We start from the raw sequence: 24,083 nt of genomic DNA on the forward strand, positions 1-24,083 counted from the left end.
AAAGAAACAGCAATGTTTTGAACAAATCACTTTTAGACTAATGTTGTGATGATGGAATTGTAAAAACAAATGAAAAACAATATTTTCCTGCAAAATAAAATATAGTGGTATAGCGCAATGGAATGCTGGTTGCTGCAAAAGGACTAATAGTTCTTAGCAGTTCTTCTGGAGAAAGATCAACATATTCCCTTCTCTGGCAGAATTTGGGACCTCTCCTGGCTTGTTGTGTTCCCTGCAGTCGAAAATACCCTCTCGCTAGGGGTTGAGGACGCTTGAGCACAGAGGTAGCTTGTTACAATGTTTGTGAGTAGCTCTTCTCCCACCACCACGTCACAGGATCTTCAGCCATGGAGATGGGAGGCAGGCCTTTGTAGAGCTCCACCTCTCGCTGAGGGTGAGGGACGAGGGGGCTTGTTAGATCGTCAACCTCAACTCCCTGTCCTCCTCTGAGAACAGCTCCTCCAAGGATCTCCTTGTTTTGTACAATGGAGGGACTGTCTCCTCCATTTCCTCTCCTCCTTCAGACTCCTCCTGTTGCTGGTGCTCTGTGTCTCTCTGATCAGGCTCCTCTGACAGCCCTGGTGTTGCTCCCTGTCACGTTGGCCTCAACAGTTGCCTTCCTCAGCCCGTCCCAGGTGTCGTCACTCACCGACCTCCCTTTAAATCTGGTGTCCATTACTGTGGCCTCATGCAGGAAGGCCTGAATGTCCTCATCCTGATAGCGCTCGGAGAGGTTCTCCTACACCTTCTCTTTGATGGTTGCCACAAACATATCTTCATGCTTCACAGTGAGGTGCTCTTCCAATTATTGGAAAATGGGTATGATCTGTCCACAGGTGGCATTCTTGTCACATGACACACACAGTGTGGATGTATAGTGGAGTCTCATGAGCTGGACAAACTCCTCAGCCTTATGGAAGTACTCGTCCTTCAGACGGTTCAGGTTGTATTTGGTCATTGCTTTTCGCAGTCGTGGGTCCAAGGCTGCTGCTTGGGTGCTGGATACTGCTCCATGAATCTCTCTTTCATTAGATAGAGCGAGTTGCATCTGGTCTTGGCATCAAGGATGAGTGAGTGTTGCGGAAGGCCTGAAACAGCAACAATAAACAACATACATTTAATTACCGCACACTTGAATATTGAATTAAATTGTTAAATGTAGGATTTTCAAAATAATACTTCAATAGATTGAACTGGCTTCTTTCCAAGGAGCTGCTGCTTTTCCTTCAAGACTGTTTTGAGCATTGAGGATCTCTTGAACCACACGACCACTGCTCTGATTCGGGCTGCCCATTTATCAATGGTTTTGTGGAGGACCTTCTGTTTTACACTACCGTGGCTTGTGTAGTGCACTGTAAGAGTGAGATGGTAGTCTTGACAGTGGCTGGTCCACCCATCTGATGTGATGGCCAGCTTTGGCACGTCCTTCAGCTCAGTGATCACATTGGCCTTTTCTACACCATACCAGGTAGGAATTAATGTGTCACTGAGGTAACTCCTGGAGGGAGTTTTCATGTGTTGAATTATCATTATTGAATTATTGAGTTGTGTATTGTGGAGTGATGGGACTAACATACAACCGTTCTATACTACTATATCCTGAAAATGAATACAACTAAATATATACTGACAGACTGTTACCTAAAGCCCTTGGACTCCACTGTTGCAAACGGGTGTAGGCCTTTCACTATGAATTTGGTCATGGCTAGGTGGCACTCATTCACCCTCTCCTAAGTCATCCTCCCACTAGCTGCCAGCATGAAGGGGACTTGGGCTTGTCTTTGGCTTGGACCAGTGTTATTAGAGGGAGGAGTGGGTTGGTTTTACTTCCGGCGCCGACTGAGATGGCCGCCTCGCTTCGCGTTCCTAGGAAACTATGCAGTTTTTTGTTTTTTTACGTGTTATTTCTTACATTAGTACCCCAGGTCATCTTAGGTTTCATTACATACAGTCGAGAAGAACTACTGAATATAAGATCAGCGTCAACTCACCATCAGTACGACCAAGAATAGGCGGATCCTCTGCCTACAAACAGGACAACGGAATGGATCGCTTGCAGCGACCCAAGGAAACGACTACGAAAAAGAGGAAACGCGGCGGTGTTCTGGTCAGACTCCGAAAAAGGCCACATCGCGCACCACTTCCCAGTATTCTTCTTGCCAATGTCCAGTCTCTCGACAACAAGGTTGATGAAATCCGAGCAAGGGTGGCATTCCAGAGGGACATCAGAGACTGTAACGTTCTTTGCTTTACGGAAACATGGCTTACTGGGAAGAGCTATCCAGGGCGGTGCAGCCAACGGGTTTCTCCACGCATCGCGCGGACAGAAACAAACATCTCTCTGGTAAGAAGAGTGGCGGGGGCGTATGCCTCATGACTAACGGGACATGGTGTGATGAAGGAAACATACAGGAACTCAAATCCTTCTGTTCACCTGATTTAGAATTCCTCACAATCAAATGTGCATTACCAAGAGAATTCTCTTCGATTATAATCACAGCCGTATATATCCCCCCAAGCAGACACATCGATGGCTCTGAACAAACTTTATTTAACTCTTTGCAAACTGGAAAACATTTATCCGGAGGCTGCATTCATTGTAGCTGGGGATTTTAACAAAGCCAATCTGAAAACAAGACTCCTAAATTTTATCAGCATATCGATTGCGCAACCAGGGGTGGTAAAACCTTGGATCATTGTTACTCTAACTTCCGCGACGCATATAAGGCCCTGCCCCGCCCCCTTTCGGAAAAGCTGACCACGACTCCATTTTGCTGATCCCTGCCTACAGGCAGAAATTAAAACAAGAGGCTCCCACGCTGAGGTCTGTCCAACGCTGGTCAGACCAAGCTGACTCTACACTCCAAGACTGCTTCCATCACGTGGACTGGGACATGTTTCGTATTGCGTCAGATGGGAATATTGACGAATACGCTGATTCGGTGTGCGAGTTCATTAGAATGTGCTGTTCGAAGATGTCGTTCCCATAGCAACGATAAAAACATTCCCTAACCAGAAACCGTGGATTGATGGCAGCATTCGCGTGAAACTGAAAGCGCGAACCACTGCTTTTAATCAGAGCAAGGTGTCTGGAAACATGACTGAATACAAACAGTGCAGCTATTCCCTCCGCAAGGCTATTAAACAAGCTAAGCGTCAGTACAGAGACAAAGTGGAATCTCAATTCAACGGCACAGACACAAGAGGCATGTGGCAGGGTCTACAGTCAATCACGGACTACAAGATGAAAACCAGCCCAGTCACGGACCAGGATGTCTTGCTCCCAGGCAGACTAAATAACTTTTTGCCCGCTTTGAGGACAATACAGTGCCACTGACACGGCCTGCAACGGAAACATGCGGTCTCTCCTTCACTGCAGCCGAGGTGAGTAAGACATTTAAACGTGTTAACCCTCGCAAGGCTGCAGGCCCAGACGGCATCCCCAGCCGCGCCCTCAGAGCATGCGCAGACCAGCTGGCTGGTGTGTTTACGGACATATTCAATCAATCCCTATACCAGTCTGCTGTTCCCACATGCTTCAAGAGGGCCACCATTGTTCCTGTTCCCAAGAAAGCTAAGGTAACTGAGCTAAACGACTACCGCCCGTAGCACTCACTTCCGTCATCATGAAGTGCTTTGAGAGACTAGTCAAGGACCATATCACCTCCACCCTACCTGACACCCTAGACCCACTCCAATTTGCTTACCGCCCAAATAGGTCCACAGACGATGCAATCTCAACCACACTGCACACTTAACCCACCTGGACAAGAGGAATACCTATGTGAGAATGCTGTTCATCGACTACAGCTCGGCATTCAACACCATAGTACCCTCCAAGCCTCATCAAGCTCGAGACCCTGGGTCTCGAGCCCTGTGCAACTGGGGACTTCCTGACGGGCCGCCCCCAGGTGGTGAGGGTGCAACAGCTGATCCTCAACACGGGGGCCCCACAAGTGGTGCGTTCTGAACTCCCTGTTCACCCACGACTGCGTGGCCAACGCCTCCAACTCAATCTCAAGTTTGCGGAGACACAACAGTGGTAGGCTTGATTGGACGGCCTACAGGGAGGAAGGGCCCAGTGTGGTGTCAGGAAAATAACCTCACACTCAACGTCAACAAAACTAAGGAGATGATTGTGGACTTCAGGAGTGGCAGAGGGAACACCCCCTATCCACATCGATGGAACAGTAGTGGAGAGGGTAGCTAGTTTTAAGTTCCTCGGCATACACATCACAGACAAACTGAATTGGTCCACTCACACTGACAGCGTCGTGAAGAAGGCGAAGCCTATTCAACCTCAGGAGGCTGAAGAAATTCGGCTTGTCACCAAAAGCACTCACAAACTTCTACAGATGCACAATCGAGAGCATCCTGGCGGGCTGTATCACCGCCTGGTACGGCAACTGCTCCGCCCTCAACCGTAAGGCTCTCCAGAGGGTAGTGAGGTCTGCACAACGCATCACCGGGGGCAAACTACCTGCCCTCCAGGACACCTACACCACCCGTTGTTACAGGAAGGCCATAAAGATCATCAAGGACATCAACCACCCGAACCACTGCCTGTTCACCCCGCTATCATCCAGAAGGCGAGGTCAGTACAGGTGCATCAAAGCTGGGACCGAGAGACTGAAAAACAGCTTCTATCTCAAGGCCATCAGACTGTTAAACAGCCACCACTAACATTGAGTGGCTGCTGCCAACACACTGTCATTGACACTCAACTCCAGCCATTTTAATAATGGGAATTGATGGGAATTATGTAAATATATCACTAGCCACTTTAAACAATGCTACCTTATATAATGTTACTTACCCTACATTATTCATCTCATATGCATATGTATATACTGTACTCTACATCATCGACTGCATCCTTATGTAACACATGTATCACTAGCCACTTTAACTATGCCACTTTGTATGTATATGTATATACTGTACTCGATACCATCTACTGTATGCTGCTCTGTACCATCACTCATTCATATATCCTTATGTACATATTCCTTATCCCCTTACACTGTGTATAAGACAGTAGTTTTGGAATTGTTAGTTAGATTACTTGTTGGTTATCACTGCATTGTCGGAACTAGAAGCACAAGCATTTCGCTACACTCGCATTTAACATCTGCTAACCATGTGTATGTGACAAATAAAATGTGATTTGATTTGATTTGATTTGATTTGGTTCAACTCTGAAGCTCTGTCAGTGACCACATCGGGTTCTTGTTCACCTCCCTGACCAAGGCTCTTCTCAATGCTGCATAAAATATTTTGGTACACTTCGCCAGATCTGTGCCTCGACATAATTCTGTGAGATGATCAATGGGAAGATATGCACATACTTTTGGTCATGCAGTATATATATATTTATATACTGTACCAGTCAAAAGTTTGGACACCTACTCATTCAAGGGTTTATCTGTACTGTTTTCTACATTGTAGAATAATAGTGAAGACATCAAAACTATGAAATAACACATGTAACTGGGATATGTTTCGTATTGCGTCAGACAACAACATTGACGAATACGCTGATTCGGTGAGCGAGTTCATTAGAACGTGCTGTTGAAGATGTCGTTCCCATAGCAACGATTAAAACATTCCCAAACCAGAAACCGTGGATTGATGGCAGCATTCGCCTGAAACTGAAAGCCTGAACCACTGCTTTTAATCAGGGCAAGGTGACCGGAAACATGACCGAATACAAACAGTGTAACTATTCCCTCCGCAAGGCAATCAAACAAGCTAAGCGTCAGTATAGAGACAAAGTAGAATCTCAATTCAACGGCACAGACACAAGAGGCATGTGGCAGGGTCTACAGTCAATCACGGATTACAAAAACAAAACCAGCCCAGTCACGGACCAGGATGTCTTGCTCCCAGGCAGACTAAATAACTTTTTTGCCCGCTTTGAGGACAATACAGTGCCACTGACACGGCCCGCAACTAAAACATGCGGACTCTCCTTCACTGCAGCCGACGTGAGGAAAACATTTAAACGTGTCAACCCTCGCAAGGCTGCAGGCCCAGACGGCATCCCCAGCCACGCCCTCAGAGCATGCGCAGACCAGCTGGCTGGTGTGTTTACGGACATATTCAATCAATCCCTATCCCAGTCTGTTGTTCCCACATGCTTCAAGAGGGCCACCATTGTTCCTGTTCCCAAGAAAGCTAAGGTAACTGAGCTAAACGACTACCGCCCCCAAGTTTGCGGACGACACAACAGTGGTAGGCTTGATTACCAACAACGACGAGACGGCCTACAGGGAGGAGGTGAGGGCCCTCGGAGTGTGGTGCCAGGAAAATAACCTCACACTCAACGTCAACAAAACTATAAGGAGATGATTGTGGACTTCAGGAAACAGCAGAGGGAACACCCCCCTATCCACATTGATGGAACAGTAGTGGAGAGGGTAGTAGTGGAGAGGGTAGTAAGTTTTAAGTTCCTCGGCGTACACATCACAGACAAACTGAATTTGTCCACCCACACAGACAGCATCGTGAACCTCAGGAGGCTGAAGAAATTCGGCTTGTCACCAAAAGCACTCACAAACTTCTACAGATGCACAATCGAGAGCATCCTGTCGGGCTGTATCACCGCCTGGTACGGCAACTGCTCCGCCCACAACCGTAAGGCTCTCCAGAGGGTAGTGAGGTCTGCACAACGCATCACCGGGGGAAAACTACCTGCCCTCCAGGACACCTACACCACCCGATGTCACAGGAAGGCCATAAAGATCATCAAGGACAACAACCACCCGAGCCACTGCCTGTTCACCCCGCTATCATCCAGAAGGCGAGGTCAGTACAGGTGCATCAAAGCTGGGACCGAGAGACTGAAAAACAGCTTCTATCTCAAGGCCATCAGACTGTTAAACAGCCACCACTAACATTGAGTGGCTGCTGCCAACACACTGACTCAACTCCAGCCACTTTAATAATGGGAATTGATGGGAAATGATGTAAAATATATCACTAGTCACTCTAAACAATGCTACCTAATATAATGTTTACATACCCTACATTATTCATCTCATATGTATATGTATATACTGTACTCTATATCATCTACTGCATCTTTATGTAATACATGTATCACTAGCCACTTTAACTATGCCACTTTGTTTACTTTGTCTACATACTCTTCTCATATGTATATACTGTACTCGATACCATCTACTGTATGCTGCCCCGTACCATCACTCACTCATATATCTTTATGTACATATTCTTTATCCCCTTACACTTGTGTCTATAAGGTAGTAGTTTTGGAGTTGTTAGCTAGATTACTTGTTGGTTATTACTGCATTGTCGGAACTAGAAGCACAAGCATTTCACTACACTCGCATTAACATCTGCTAACCATGTGTATGTGACAAATAATCAGTTATGTTGTGACAGGGTAGGGTTGGTATATATATCACTCCAGTGTTAATGCTAATTTGTAATTATTTTGCCACTATGGCCTATTTATGGCCTTACCTTCCTAATCTTACTACATCTGCGCACACTGTATATAGATTTTTCTATTGTGTTATTGACTGTACGTTTGTTTATCCCATGTGTAACTCTGTGTTGTTTGTGTCACACTGCTTTGTTTTATCTTGGCCAGGTCGCAGTTTTAAATGAGGACTTGCTCTCAACTGGCCTACATGGTTAAATAAAGGTGACAAAATCCCTATTTGGTGAAAGACAGAGTCCATATAATGGCAAGAACAGCTCAATTAACACTGATTGACAACAAATTTCACATGCTGTTGTGCAAATGGAATAGACAACAGGTGGAAATTATAGGCAATTAGCAAGACACCCCCAATATAATAGTGGTTCTGCAGGTGGGGACCACAGACCACTTCTCAGTTCCTATGCTTCCTGGCTGATGTTTTGGTCACTTTTGAATGCTGGCGGTGCTTTCACTCTAGTGTGGGTTGTAGACTCCGTCTCATGCTACCACAAGTGGCTCAGGATGGCACATCAATGCGAGCTGGGGCAAGAAGGTTTGCTGTGTCCGTTAGTGTAGTGTCCAGAGCATGGAGGCGCTACCAGGAGACAGGCCAGTACATCAGGAGACGTGGAGGAGGCCGCAGGAGGGGAACATCCCAGCAGCAGGACCGCTACCTCCGCCTTTGTGCAAGGAGGAGCAGGAGGCTTACAGCACAACACCGTACAGGACGTTTGGCATTTGCCAGAGAAAACCAAGATTGGCAAATTCGCCACTGGCGCCCTGTGCTTTTCACAGATGAAAGCAGGTTCACACTGAGCACGTGACAGAGTCTGGAGACGCCGTGGAGAACGTTCTGCTGCCTGCAACATCCTCCAGCATGACCGGTTTGGCGGTGGGTCAGTCATTGTGTGGGGTGTCATTTCTTTGGGGGGGGCGCACAGCCCTCCATGTGCTCGCCAGAGGTAGCCTGACTGCCATTAGGTACCGAGATGAGATCCTCAGACCCCTTGTGAGACCATATGCTGGTGCGGTTGGCCCTGGGTTCCTCCTAATGCAAGACAATGCTAGACCTCATTTGGCTGGAGTGTGTCAGCAGTTCCTGCAAGAGGAAGGCATTGATGCTATGGACTGGGCCGCTCGTTCCCCAGACCTGAATCCAATTGAGCACATCTGCGACACCATGTCTCGCTCCATCCACCAATGCCACGTTGCACCACAGACTGTCCAGGAGTTGGCGGAGGCTTTAGTCCAGGTCTGGGAGGAGATCCCTCAGGAGACCATCCGCCACCTCTTCAGGAGCATGCCCAGGCGTTGTAAGGAGGTCATTTTTGTGCGATTTTGTTGTCAGCACTTTCAACTATGTAGAGAAAAAAGTATTTAATAAGAACATTTCATTCATTCAGATCTAGGATGTGTTATTTTAGTGTTCCCTTTATTTTTTTGAGCAGTGTATATACAGTGGGGCAAAAAAGTATTTAGTCAGCCACCAATTGTGCAAGTTCTCCCACTTAAAAAGATGAGAGAGGCCTGTAATTTTCATCATAGGTACATTTCAAGTATGACAGACAAAATGAGAAAGAAAAAATCCAGAAAATCACATTGTAAGATTTTTTATGAATTTATTTGCAAATTATTGTGGAAAATAAGTATCTTTACTTTAAGACATGAAGGTCAGTCAATCCGGAAATTTTCAAGAACTTTGAAGGTTTCGTCAAGAGCAGTCGCAAAAACCATCAAGCGCTATGATGAAAGTGCATTAGTTACCAGCCTCCAATATTGCAGTCTAAATAAATGCTTCACAGAGTTCAAGTAACAGACACATCTCAACATCAACTGTTCAGAAGAGACTTCGTGAATCAGGCCTTCATGGTCTAATTGCTGCAAAGAAACCACTACTAAAGGACACCAATAATAATAAGAGACTTGCTTGTGCCAAGAAACATGAGCAATGGACATTAGAATGGTGGACATCTGTCCTTTCGTCTGTTGAGTCCAAATTTGAGATTTTTGGTGCCCAACCGCTATGTCTTTGTGAGATGCAGAGTAGGTGAACGGATGATCTTCGCATGTGTGGTTCCCACCATGAAGCATGGAGGAGGAGGTGTGATGGTGTGGCGGTGCTTTGCTGGTGACACCGTCTGTGATTTATTTCAAATTCAAATCACACATTCTGCAGTGATATGCAATCCTATCTTACTGGGACTATCATTTGTTTTTAAACAAGACAATGACCCAAAACACATCTCTAGGCTGTGTAAGAGCTATTTGACCAAGGAGAGTGAAGTAGATTGGGTTGACCTCAACCCAATCGAGATGGTTGGGATGAGTTGTTCGCAGAGTGAAGGAAAAGCACCCAACAAGTGCTCAGCATATGTGAGAAGACTGTTGGAAAAACATTCCTCATGAAGCAAATTGAGAGAATGCCAATAGTGTGCAAAGCTGTCATCAAGGCAAAGGGTGGCTACTTTGAAGAATATAACATATTAAATATATTTAGATTAAAAAAAAAAGTTTTAGTTACTACATGATTACATATGTGTTATTTCATAGTGTAGATGTCTACACAATTATTCTACAATGTAGAAAATAGTAAAAAATAAAGAAAAACCCTTGAATGAGTAGTACTGTCCAAACCTTTGGCTGGTGCTGTATATACAGTGACTTCGGATAGTATTCAGACCCATTGACTTTTTCCACATTTTGTTACGTTAGACTTATTCTAAAATTGATTAAATAACAAAAAATCCTCAGCAATTTACACACAATACCCCATGATGACAAAGCGAAAACAGGTTTTTAGACATTTTTGGAAATTTTGAAAAAAATCAAAAACAGAAATACCTTATTTACAAAAGTATTCAGACCCTTTCTATGACACTCGAAATTGAGCTCACGTCATCCTGTTTCCATTGATCATTCATGAAATGTCTCTACAACTTGGAGTCCACCTGTGATAAATTAAATTAATTGGACATGATTTGGAAAGGCACACACCTGTCTATATAAGGTCCCACAGTTGACAGTGTATATCAGAGAAAATACCAAGCCACGAGGTCCGAGACAAGATGCTGTCGAGGCACAGATCTGGGGAAGGGTACACCAACATTTCTGAAGCATTGAAGGTCCCCAAGAACACAGTGGCCACCATCATTCTTAAATGGAAGAAGTTTGGAATCAGAAAGACTCTTCCAAAAGCTGGCCATGCAATTAAACCGAGCATTCGGGGGAGAAGGGCCTTGGTCAGGGAGGTGACCAAGAACCACATGGTCACTCTAACAGAGCTCCAGAGTTCCTCTGTGAAAATAGGAGAACCTTCCAGAAGGACAACCACCACACAGGACTGGCTTCGGCACAAGTCTCTGAATGTCCTTGAGTGGCCCAGTCAGAGCCCAGACTTGAATCAGATCGAACATCTCTGGAAAGAACTGAAAATAGCTGTGCAGAGACGCTCCCCATCCATCTTGACAGAGCTTCAGAGGTTCTGTAGAAAATAATGGAATTAACTCCCCAAATACAGGTGTGCCAAGCTTGTAGCGTCATACCCAAGAAAAACCTAGGCTGTAATCGGTGTCAAAGGTGCTTCAACAAAGTACTGAGTAAATGGTTTGAATACTGATATTTCAGTTTTCATTTGTAAGAAAAAAAGAGATAAAAAAAACTTTTCTTTTGTCACTGTGGGGTATTGTGTGTAGACTGATCTATAAATCTATTTAATCAATTTTAGAATAAGTCTGTAACGTAACAAAATGTGGAAAAAGTAAACGGGTCTGACACACTCTGGACTCCGACATTGCTCTTCCTAATATTTCTATGTTATTTAATTCCATGATTATTTGCTTTTTTAAAAATGTGTGTGTGTGTTGTGTATTGTTAAGATATTACTTCACATTTGGAGCTCTAAGGAACACAAGCATTTCACCACACCCGCTATAACATCTGCTAAATATGTGTATGCAACCAATACAATTTGATTGTGATTTAAAGGTGGTGGAATTATTAAGGATTTAAGTCGAGGTCATAATATGGATTATCTACGTATAGACACACCTCCGCCACACCTTAATTTATTCCATCTCCACCCACAATGAATAGCAGGTGTATAGCACCCGGTTCCCATGCTTAAGTTCAAGGTGAGAATACGCAGAGAGACAAGCACATAAAAAAGGAATTAAAAAAAGGATATCCAATATATTCTATATTCTATATTCTATTCTATTCTATTCTGGACGTCTATTGGACGTCCAGTTTGCCAACGACTATAGAAAAACAGTGCTAGCTGAGGTGAATTGGTTAACCCCGCTCCACAGCTTGCAATGTCACCACCCGTGCCATCAAATTGTGTAGTGAGAGGGTGTTCACATGTAGTAGTAAAGGCTCGTGAGGAAGGAAGCTATGCTGTTGAGCGGCAGCGTGACCCCCATTACAGTGGGGTCATGACTGGGATACGTTGTTGTGGACCCGGGAGGTGCAGCTCTTTTTCATGGTCCTTCGAGACGGATCCAAAGAAGCACAAACACAAAAATAGGCACATCAGGAAATTAATTAAATTAATACAACCATAGTGCAATATTATATTTATTTCTTACAGTAACTTTTGGTTGCCATACAAGAAGTATTGAGGATTTTGGGGGAAGGAAGAGTGCAGTTACAAGGAACTTCTCTTTCTTTTTCATTTTTGATAATTCGATAGTCGACTCTACGCATGAGGAATTACAACATAGAGAATATGAACACAAATATACACAAAAGAGACGGAAACGTCTTGGTATTTATGTAGAATGAAAGAAAAAAGAAAAGAGATAAAAAAAGAAGAGAAAATAGGAAAAGTATCCAAATAGTTGCTGATGGGTAAGTGAAGTGATGGTAGGGGGGATAGTGAGCCATGCCAGTCCTTATGTAGCATAGCCTTATAGTCACACAGTGATGATTTGTATAGCATCTTAATACTACTACTATTCCACATATAAATTAGCTTTAGTGATATGTTTTTTTTTTTCTCTCCATGAAATCAACAGTCACAACTAATCTTTTTTTGTACATTTCTATATATGTTGAGCATAAAAGTGTCATCAGGACAATTTTCAATCCAGTGGACTGTGAGGATATGTATAAATGTAAAGTGTTTCAGTCATTTATACACACATTTTATGCAGACTAAGCGATTTGGAATTGTCAAAAATTACAATATTCAAGATAGGCAGGTGATGGCCAGAGGATAGTATATAAAATATATTTTGATTGGACAAATGTCTTCTGTCCACTTCATCTATCAGTGTTCGTAATATCAACAGGTGATAATACATAACGATAGTTCATCTTAAAACTGGGAAAAAAACACAACCAAGGATATCCATTCAGTATAAATATTGCTTCTTAGTTTCCTCATAAATCTGATATTAATTTCTATTAATATATATTTATATATAATATAGCTGTTTTCTTCTTCACTTTTTGGCAAACCACACTTCAGAGTTGAATATTTTTCTCCAAATGTCTTTTTTATAAAATTCCATAGAATTCTATATAAATCATAAAAAATACTGTGCTTTTTTTTCCTATGTCACTTCTGTTGATTCTTTTTTAAATAATGAATGGATTATAGCAGTGTTATAACTCCTGCAAGTCTTTCTGTCGGCCTGGTATTCCCTTGTTTCCCCCCATCCCTTTTGTCTTCCCTTCATTACCATACAGTTGCACACAGGGACCGGGAGACAGAAGAAGGAATCTCACCAAGGTAGCTTCTTTTTTTCTTGTTGCCCTACAGGAGACCCTAAATTGCACACAATCCAAAAAATCATGGTTATGTTCATAGAACATCACTGTGAACTGATCGAATCATGGGATATGTCCTCGAATGACCACCAAAATACGGTTCACTTTTGTAGTGATATGTTCTAATATATAGGTCATGGGGATACAGTGGCATACATGGCTTCCACACTTCTCTTTGCAGTCCATTCTGGGGTAGTTCTAATCTAGTTCAGAGGCAGAGAGGCCAGAAATGGGGCACTATGTAGAGAATAATGAGCTATTTGAGGCACTATCCAAACACAAAACAGGGATTGAGTGGAAATAAGAAAATAAGTTCTGAGGGTGGATGGCCATAGTCTTTCATAGGAAATTCTCTCTGAACCGTTTAGAAATATTATACATCTAATTATTCTGTAGATGTACTCTTTTCTTTAAATCATTCCTTTATACACATTCAAAACAAGAAATATATTCAATTTACTTCAAATCAATGCCACCAAACACTTCCTGGGTACATTGACATAACGGTGTTTCATGAAAAAGGATGGAGACAATTGATTGGCGGTCAGATGGGAGCTTTGATTGGAAGATAATCTTGCTCTACTTTTTTTTGAGAAAAGGACTCTGTAACACTTTACTTGAAGCCTGTAGTAATAATACTTTATAACTTCTGATAAGCAAGCCTTCTACCTGCAGGCTTAAGTAAAGTGTTACGGAGGACCCTCCCTCTCATTCTCAAATGAACAGGGACCAAATGCATAATCGAAAGCCTATTGGCTGGATCAAACCATACCCCTCTAATAGCTGCTCAGTTGGTGCTGCTGTGTCACACCTCTTTTCTTCCCTCTGGAAACACCAGGTTGGACTAACACCTCTTCTTGTCAATAAATACATTTTGTGATTCATCGGCAATGCAAACACTGATTATACACAAACTTTGTAAATGTTCCTTTACATTTAAAAAAATGTATATCCTCTTCGGTGATAGTGTGAATGTCTGGGCAGCAGATTTGAGTGAATTTATATTATTTATGGTATTCTTGGCCCCTGCAATGCACAGTATAAGTTAGCTGTCTAAAAACAAGCACACAGTCAACACAGATCACAAAGTAACACCCACTTTGCACTCATCCTTTAAATGGTTGTCTTCAAATACTCGCCGGGAATCATTGTCAACAAATTGTTTTTAACCTTCACCTATAACACAACAGCACACACTGGTATTAATATAAAAACAATGTTTGATCTGTGAAAGGAATCACTCAGTGATTAGACATGATTAAAGATGGCTGAATAGAGAGGAGAGAGATCGTGATATTATGGCAGGAAAATTGTTCTTGTGATAGGTGGATTATATCTGTCATAGGCCTGAAGGGAGGCTGGTTGATTCGGGGGTAGGGAGTAAGGGGTCTGGCATTCCACTCCTGTCCGGGTCACTGTCAAGTGTGTGGAAGACGATGAAAACACACATGACGCCAACACTTAGGGCTAGATTATATCAGATCCGCGCCAGCCAACACCAGCGTAGGGTTGTTTTGGCAGTGTCGGAGGTGGAACTGTGTTAGAGCTGTCAAATCCACAAGCGGCTCCTGGCATTATACCTAAAACAGACTTTGCCATTGGCTGCACAGAATCGCATTAAGATAAATCCCACGCAGCCCTGTTTACAAGTTCGAACACCGGAATGTGAGATGCAGTCTACACCTTGATTAGGTTGATAGAAATCCTCAATTATTTTGTGGTTTCATGGTTTTCAATTTGAGCGTATTATTGTGTGCTATATGATTTATATATAGCATACACTTTCTCTTTTTGAACTTCTAACAATAAATAAATGGGTGAGGCTTCGTGACAATGATCACCGATTTGACAGCTCCAACACAGTTACACCTCCGACACCGCCAAAACATCAGCTATGCGGGTGTCGGCTAGCACTGCTTAACGCTTGATTTGATTGAATCTAGGCCTTACACTCTCACTCATGTCTTTCTAAAAACCCATTTAGCAAACCTCCCACAGCGTGCGCACACACACCTCACAAACATGTCTTTGACAAAACGCAAATACACACACCTTCAACAGTGAACAGGGATGTGAAGGGGACAGTGGTGCCTGCTACAGTGGAGCCCCTCCAGCCATGCATTAGAAAAGACTAACACATCATTATGTTTCTCTCAGGAGAAGGCCATCGCCGGATGTGTGTGTGTGTGTGTGTGTGTGTGTGTGTGTGTGTGTGTGTGTGTGTGTGTGTGTGTGCTTGTGTTTGCTCGCAGCGAGTGATATGGTTTAGGATTAAGCTAAACATTTCTGCAAAGGTTCTCGTTTCTAATGTTTTTCAAATGTCTCTACAACGTCAGATGCATCCATAAACATAACCCACGGTTTGACTCTAGTGAAGAAATATTCTCTGAAGAAACTCTAGCAAAGATAGAAAAGGAGCGCCAACCAGCTCAGCTGGTTTCAAACACCCGCACTGTGGGAGCTTTGAAAAAGTATTGAGTATTCCAAAGCAAATTGGGAGTTGTAGTTTTTAGTATTCCAAACATGTCCAGGTTGGATTTCTATCAGTATTTCAAAGTGTTTGAGGGCTACGTTTCAAGAATATTCCAAAGTGTGGTGACAAGAGCATCCCTAAAAGGATACAGGATTTCCCCCACTTTTTCTCCATTCTGGATTGATGCAGTTCCTTCAGGGTTCCGACATCCCCTGATACTCGGGAAGCAGAATGGGAATGATCAAACACAAACACGCCACAGAGTCAAGGCAGGAAGGGAGGAGTCAGAGGCCGATTCCTAAATCGTCCCAGACAGAAAAGGAGAACAGGTAGGACAGAGAGTGTTTCAGATAAATCCACACCCCCTGGCTTTATCTGTCCTGCAGCATTTTGAGGGCCCTCTCGATGTTCATGCGGTGGCCCACCCGCGTCACCCCCAGGTCAATCAGATCCTCTTTCTGCAGCGAGGGCAGGTGGGCGCCCTCGATCTCGTTGTCCAGGAAGGCGTCTTTATGCTCCGACAAATTCAGACTGTCCAGCCAGTCGGCCACGTCCAGCTTGCTCCACAGCTCTACGGGCTTGGAGGCAAAGGGCTTGCCCGAGGTGGCTACGGCCTGCATTAGGGTCAGTGGCGAGGGGGAGCGTGAGCCACCGCACGAGGACCCTCCACCAAGGCTACCGCCCATGCTGCCGAAGCCACTCGTACTCCCCATGGGTGGGGTGGGCAGGCCGAAGAGGTCGCTGAGGCTGGGCGAGGCAGAGTGGGGTAAAGAGGAGGGGCAGGGGGGCGAGGAGAGGGACGAGGTGTCCGGGGGGCTGCAGAGGTGAGGGGGCAGGCTGGAAGGAGGTGTGCAGGAGGAGGGGGGCAGGCTGAAGGACACGCTGGAGTTCCGTTGGCTTCCTGAGGCTGGAGAGCTGGAGAGGGAGAGAGAGAAAAGAGAGAATGAGAACCTAACATACATATGGCACAGTGATGAACTATGGTATAGAGTGGCTGTACCAAACTAATCCAGACCATAATGATCAGAACATGGCAACCAAAGAAGACCATGGCAACCTAGAGAAACTTGGCCAGATAAAAACCTCAAGCAAGAAGCAAACTCCTCCCCCTCCACATGTGACTCACAACCAACCCCCCCACTACAGGATATGTGTGTGTGCGTTCCGACCTGGCTGGTGTAAAACAGATGTAGTGTTTGCTGACCTTGACATGTGGTAAACCTGCTGAGGCTTGGTGTGGAAGTGGGGATCGCTGAGAACTTTCAAAATAAACATGTTCATGAACATAAAGTATCTTACTGCTCTAAGTACTGAATTCTACTGAAATACTTGAAAAAGCCACTAGGGTGCAGTGTTGTCAGTGGATTTTTACCTAAACCATACTTTACTTCACAGGTATTTTACAGTCTACTACTTGCCAATTAGGCGGTCCATATTTAGCATTTTTCAAAAACCTGAAAAAGTTTGTTCCTGCAATCCAGAGCCATAATCATTATGATACATTTTGTGTAAAAAATATGTTATATTTAAGCATACCACTTGAGCTGTCTGAATCCTCCTGACTGGTGGTTATTTTGTCAAATAAACTAAATATGCTTCTTTGCATCTCTGCTAAAATCTGGGTAAAGATTGAAAGGAATGTGAGTCTTATTCAGTATATTTAGTAATTGCTTGCTTTTCTAAATTCTGTCAACCTTGTCAGCAGGCGTAACAGCTAAGACAGACAAGCTAGGTACTCTGACTTGATCGACAGCCTGAAATGGCTTCTTGGTAGCTAGTTACAGTTCATTCGGAAAGTATTCAGACCACTTGACTTTTTCTACATTTTGTTATGTTACAGGCTTATTCTAAAATGTATTACATCATTTTTTCCCCTCATCAATCTACACACAATACACCATAATGACAAAGCAAAAACAGGTTTTTAGAAGTGTATAAAAAAATCCCCTGAAATATCACATTCACATAAGGTATTCAGACCCTTTACTCAGTACTTTGTTGAAGCACCTTTGGCAGCGATTAAAGCCTCGAGTCTTCCTGTGTATGACGCTACAAGTTTGGCACACCTGTATTTGGGGAGTTTCTCCCATTCTTATCTACAGATGCTCTCAAGCTCTGTCAGGTTGGATGGGGAGCGTCGCTGCACGGCTATTTTCAGGTCTCTCCAGAGATGTTTGATCTGTTTCAAGTCCGGGCTCTGGCTGGGCCACTCAAGGACATTCATAAATTTATCCCAAAGCCACTCCTGCATTGTTTTGGCTGTGTGCTTAGGGTTGCTGTCCTGTTGGAAGGTGAACCTTCACCCCAGGTCTTGAGTGTCGTGGAGCAGGTTTTCATCAAGGATCTCTCTGTACTTGGCTTCGTTCATCTTTCCCTCGATCCTGACTAGTCTCCCAGTCCCTGATGCGGAAAAACATCCCCACAGCATGATGCTGCGGGGATGATGATGGGTCCATGCTTCACCGTAGGGATGGTGCCAGGTTTCCTCCAGAAGTGACGCTTGGCATTCAGGCCAAAGAGTTCAATCTTGGTTTCATGAGACCAGAGAATCTTGTTTCTCATGGTCTGAGAGTCCTTCAGGTGCCTTTTCGCAAACTCCAAATGGGCTGTCATGTGCCTTTTACTGAGGAGTGGCTTCCGCCTGGCCACTCTAGCAGGCCTGATTGGTTGAGTGCTGCAGAGGTGCTTGTCCTTCTGGAAAGTTTTCACATAGGAACTCTGGAGCTCTGTTAGAGTCACCATTTGGTTCTTGGTCACCTCCCTGACCAAGGCCCTTCTCCCCCGATCGCTCATTTTGGCCAGGCAGCCAGCTGTAGGAAGAGTCTTTGTGGTTTCAAACTTATTACATTTAAGAATGATGGAGGACAGTTTCTTGGGGACCTTCAATGCTGCAGAAATGTTTTGGTACCCGTCCCCCAATCCTGTCTTGGAGCTCTACGGACAGTTCCTTCGACCTTATGGCTTGGTGTTTGCTTTGACATGCACTGTGGGACATTACATAGACAGGTGTGTGCCTTTCCCAATTATGTCCAATCAATTGAATTTACCACAGGTGGACTCCAATGAAGTTGTAGAAACATCTCAAGGATGATCAATGGAAGCTCATTTTCGAGTTTCATAGCAAAGGGTCTGAATACTTATTTACATAAGGTATTTATTTAAAAAATATATACATTTGTAAAAATGTCTAAAAACCTGTTTATGGAGTATGGTGTGTAGAATGATGATTTTGTTTTATTTAATCAATATTAGAATAAGGCAGTAAGGTAACAAAATGTGGAAAAAGTCAAGGGGTCTGAATACTTCCCGAATGCACTGTACACTAGATGACTGTAGGAGGCGCTGTGTTCAAGCACCGTGACTACATCTTGGCACCATTAAAAAAAATATTTTCGAAGCTATAGAAATGCATTTATTAATGCCTACATTAGTTTTGGCCACATTTATTATATTATGTGAGCTAAACACAGTAAAACATGGAGGAATATAATTACAAAAAAATGTACTTTTTTGAGATTGTTAATACAAAGAATAAAACAGTACATCATTAAACATGATTACACCACCACATATCTACAATATAAAATCTATAATACCACCATACAACAATATTACAATGTACTGTGTGTGTGTGTAGTGAATGTGCTAGCGTTTGTGTGCGTGTGTCTGTACCTGTGTGTGTGAATCATCACAGTACTCACTGTTCCATAAAGGTGTATTTTTATCTGTTAATTCAATCTGATTCTACTGCTTGCATCAGTTACCTGATGTGGAATAGAGTTCCATTGTAGTCATGGCTCCATGTAGTACTGTGTGCCTCCCATAGTCTGTTCTGGACTTGGTGGCATGTCTTGTGGGGTATGCAAGGGTGTCCAAGCTGTGTGCTAGTAGTTTAATCCGACAGCTCGGTGCATTCAGCTTGCCAACACTTCTTACAAAAACAAGTAGTGATGAAGTCAATCTCTCCTCCACTTTGAGCCATGAGAGATTGACATGCATATTATTAATGATAGCTCTCTGCACACATTTAAGGGTCAGCCGTGCTTCACTGTTCTGAGCCAATTGTTATTTTCCTAAGTCCCTCTTTGTGGCATCTGACCTATAGCAGGGGGTGTAAACGGCATACGTTTCCGCAGCAGCAGACTATGATCGATAATGTCAAAAGCTGCACTGAATTCTAACAAAACAGTAACAATAACTCGGTTTAATAGAAGAATGCAGATAAACAGGAACACACACACACAACAGAGCATGTAGAAAAAAAACTCAAGACTGCACGGAGGCCAGAGGGAAGCTTGCAGCACTAAGTCCACAGAGCATGTCCTAATGTGATTCACTCTCTATCTCGGAATGTGTGTGTGTGTGTGTGTGAGCGTTTAGAGAGTACATCTATGTGCATGCGTTCATACAAACATGCCTTTTGGTAGTTGAACTGTACATAGAACAACAATGCAACATATCGAGGACGAGGCCTATACAGTATTTGAGGTCAGCTCAGCTGGGAATAATCATTATGAAGTGATTATTACTCTCATGTACAGCAGTCCATTCCAGAAGAATACCACTTGACCATCTGGCATCAGCATCACAGTATCCTCGACTCACAAAAAAATATACCTAACACAAACATGCAGTGGGCTTGACAGCACAAGAGGGACAGAAGAGAGAACCTAGATCTGGTTTGCAATCTAATGTCAATCTAATATTTTTTTTTGGAACAGTGTAGTCGTGTCTAGTGTACGTATCAGTCCCCTACAGACCACAGAGATTTGTGCAGCACCAGATTGAGTGATGTGATGGGGAGATGGATGAAGAGGCGGATGAAGTGAGAGCAGTGACACAAAGGGCAAACCCATCACCTCCCCCAAAAACACACACAACTATGCCCCATTCAATTCAGATTAACACCCTCATTCAATTCCCCCTCTAAACTTCCTTCTGTGGTTCCATACTGATCGGGCTCTGAAGGGCTGCAATGCCTGCTAATTCGTTGACGAATATATGTGTAGAAGTAATTTAATATACTGTAATTACACTCCTAAGTCTGGACAAAACCAGAAGACACAGCAGCCCTTGATGACCAGGTTGGTTGTCCCCTCTTTCCCTCGTACTATATGGATAACCCTGAGGGAAGTTAGGGAGGGGAAGTGAAATGGGCAAGGGCGTTATTTGTCAAAGTGAAAGCACCAGTCCCCCCTCTGGACCTGTAGCACTTTGCACCACGGGTAAAACTTACAGCTTGTTTTTTCAGCACCAGCTTTTCCACATGAAGTCATCGTGATGGAGTAAGGAGAATGGAGTGAAACAGAGGACACATGAAAAGATGAGACAACAACAAAACACATGGAGAGACACACACACACACACACACACACACACACACACACACACACACACACACACACACACACACACACACACACACACACACACACACACACACACACACACACACACACACACACACACATAACGAACGAACATATGTCCTTCTAAACTGACAACTCACTCCAACGTGATAACCTTCTTGTGAAGATGGGACACTAAAAATTCACTTCACAGATCAGAGGTCGAATCTCGTAATTTCCTCTAATAGTCATAGTCGGGTCTATTTCACATATACTGTGAATGCACTTGAGCAGCTTTGCATAATAAAAGTTGATGCTTCGTTATCTGACACACTGATCCATTTCTAACGGAACAATGTTAGACCTGTGATCGCAATCAATACCATCAGGCTGATGAGGTGGGAGAGGGATGAGGGTATCAATACCCAACTGCGACAGAGCAAAACATACCCTGGACCACACATTGCACACATACACACCAAACGTTGTCCAGCAATGGAAGCAGAAATGATACCTTCTGACTTGCTTATCGAGTTTAATGACCAAGCTATCGCTCCAACCTTCCATAGTAGATATAACAGCCCAGAAGCTGAATGGTTTTACTGTATATAAATGAGTCGTCTTTGACTGTGTCATTAGAGATCATACACAACATCATCTGAGCCATTTTCTACAGAGTTAGTACTGGATGCTTCAACTTAGTGCAGTGAATTGAACCATTGTAGATATACTGTACTGAACACACGCATATACACACGAATGCACACACAAAAAAAGTCATGAGACTCTTTCTCCATCTCACCACACACCCTCACACATGCACGCATGCCTGCATGCAATCACACACACAATCACCCACTCTGAAATGTTATGTAACCGTGGCCTAGCAAAGGATGTTGCACATGATGTGGATGTGCACACTGTGATGACACTGAACTCTACTGAGGGTTAGCCCCACCCACCCCCCACACTATAATCGGACTGACATCACTCCAGCGGGCCTCAAGGCTGCTCTCATCAACTCGTTGCTAGGCAACCCCATTCGTTCGCTGGCGCACTAATCTGTGAACCTAAAAGACGGGGATAAAGTGAAGGGGAAAATGTAAGAATGCTAAAAAGGAGAAAGAGCAAATCCTTCATGTAGTGGCGTTCATCTGGGCTGCTTCTGCTGTGCTGAGTGCTTAAGACGGAGAGACTGTTTCTTATGAACCTGTCTAAGTCAGAGAGGGGGGAGAGAAACTGAGACAAAAAGAAACAGACAGAGAGAGAAAGCTACAGAGACATAAAGAGAGATGGAAGGCCAGAGACTGAGACAGAGAGGGACTGATAATATAGGCCACCCTCTCTTTCATATCCATCTGCTCCATGTGCTCAGCTACAGGGCACCTTGCCCCTTCTGCTACCTAATCCCTCACACGCTTCCTCACTTCAAGTGTTCTATATGATCTATCTCCTTCCCTCAGGCTGTACTATACAGTACAGTGCCATCTTTCCCTTTAACCTACACTATGTAATGAATTGAAACAAGTTTTATGGAAAACTCGGTCAATATCATTGGTCCAACTTATTCAAATTAGCTTGAAATGTATAGAATACGCCAGTCCCATATACCTGACTCTTCCCTCACCTCCAACCTTTCCTTAGCCTTTATCTCTTCTGTGTTTGCAGATATGTGGTGAACCAGCTGTAAGCAATATAGTGGAAGGAAGCTCTGGTCAGTCCATTGGAGGGATAGGCCTAGTTAACAAACAGATCTGCAAACACTGGAGAAGTATTTATATCCTGAAATAAATAGATAATCTCACGAAAATACATTTGAATAAAAAGTTAGCAAAAATAGATCAAATATTGCTACCATGGAAAGGACAATATCTGACTGTGGAAAAATCACCCTGATTATCTCTTTAGTCATATCACAGTTTACCTATTTACTTGTGGCCACCTAATGACTTGTTTTTTAAAATTATATGAGCAAAATATATTACACTTTATTAGGAACAGCATGCCAGACAAAATTAAACAGGCATATTTATATAATGAATATGAACTCGGAGGGCAGAAATTATAAAATATTAGAGCATTTGACCTTTCACTAAAGGCTTCAGTTATACAAAAGCTATACTTAAATCCAAACTGGTTCTCTAGCAGATTAGTAAGAATGGCCTTTTTCCCTTTATTCAGATTACAACCTCTCACTTTCCATTATTTGAAAAATAAATAATCTCCAAAATACTGCTATTTTAAAAACAAGCCATAGAAAGCTGGTTGGAATTTCACTTTAATCCACCAGAAACGACAGAACAAATATTAAAACAAATACTGTGGTTAAACTCAAATATACTAATTGATAAAAAAAATATAAAATTGAATGAAAAAAGACAACTGTATAATCTAAATTAGATCATAAATAGGACTGGTGGAGTTATGTCACACATGCAGTTAGCAAAAATATATGGAAATGTCTGCTCTATCCATAATTACAACCAACTGATTGCAGCATTAACGCAAAAATGGAGGAGGCAAGTGGAAGGTGGAGAAGGTAAGGAACTTGTTTGTCGACCTTGCAATAAAGACCAAAGTTGGTTAAAGAAATTTGTGACAAATAAAAAATTATACCAGTTTAATTTAATGGTGGGTCCCCTGCGGGACGGTTGAGCTAATATAGGCTAATGTGATTAGCATGAGGTTGTAAGTAACAAGACAATTTCCCAGGACATGGACATATCTGATATTGGCAGAAAGCTTAAATTCTTGTAAATCCAACTGTACTGCCCAATATACAGTAGCTATTACAGTGAAATAATACCATGCTATTGTTTGAGGAGAGTGCACAGTTTTGAAAATGAAAAGTTATTAATAAACCAATTAGGCACATTTGGGCAGTCTTGATACAACATTTTGGACAGAAATGCAATGGATCATTCTAAAAGGTTGCACATACACTGATGCCATCTAGTGGCCAAAATCTAAATTGCACCTGGGCTGGCATAATACATTATGGCCTTTCTCATGCATTTGAAAGATGGTACAAAAAAAAAAA

At 43.2% G+C, this 24,083-nt stretch overlaps 1 protein-coding gene across 3 annotated transcripts in view; it reads right to left on the bottom strand.

The window, feature by feature from the left end:
- Positions 1–12,012: 12,012 nt before the first annotated feature.
- LOC118402907 (SH3 and multiple ankyrin repeat domains protein 2-like) overlaps positions 12,013–24,083 on the bottom strand; it is a 251,879-nt gene continuing 239,808 nt past the window's right edge. For all 3 annotated transcript variants that reach the window (XM_052478931.1, XM_052478928.1, XM_052478937.1), the window contains one exon: positions 12,013–16,610. In XM_052478931.1, the coding sequence (XP_052334891.1) occupies positions 16,067–16,610 (544 nt within the window). In that variant the 3' untranslated portion in view covers positions 12,013–16,066. The remainder of the gene's footprint in view (positions 16,611–24,083) is intronic.

Source organism: Oncorhynchus keta, chromosome 2, assembly GCF_023373465.1.
Source record: "Oncorhynchus keta strain PuntledgeMale-10-30-2019 chromosome 2, Oket_V2, whole genome shotgun sequence".
Lineage (NCBI taxonomy): Eukaryota > Metazoa > Chordata > Actinopteri > Salmoniformes > Salmonidae > Oncorhynchus > Oncorhynchus keta.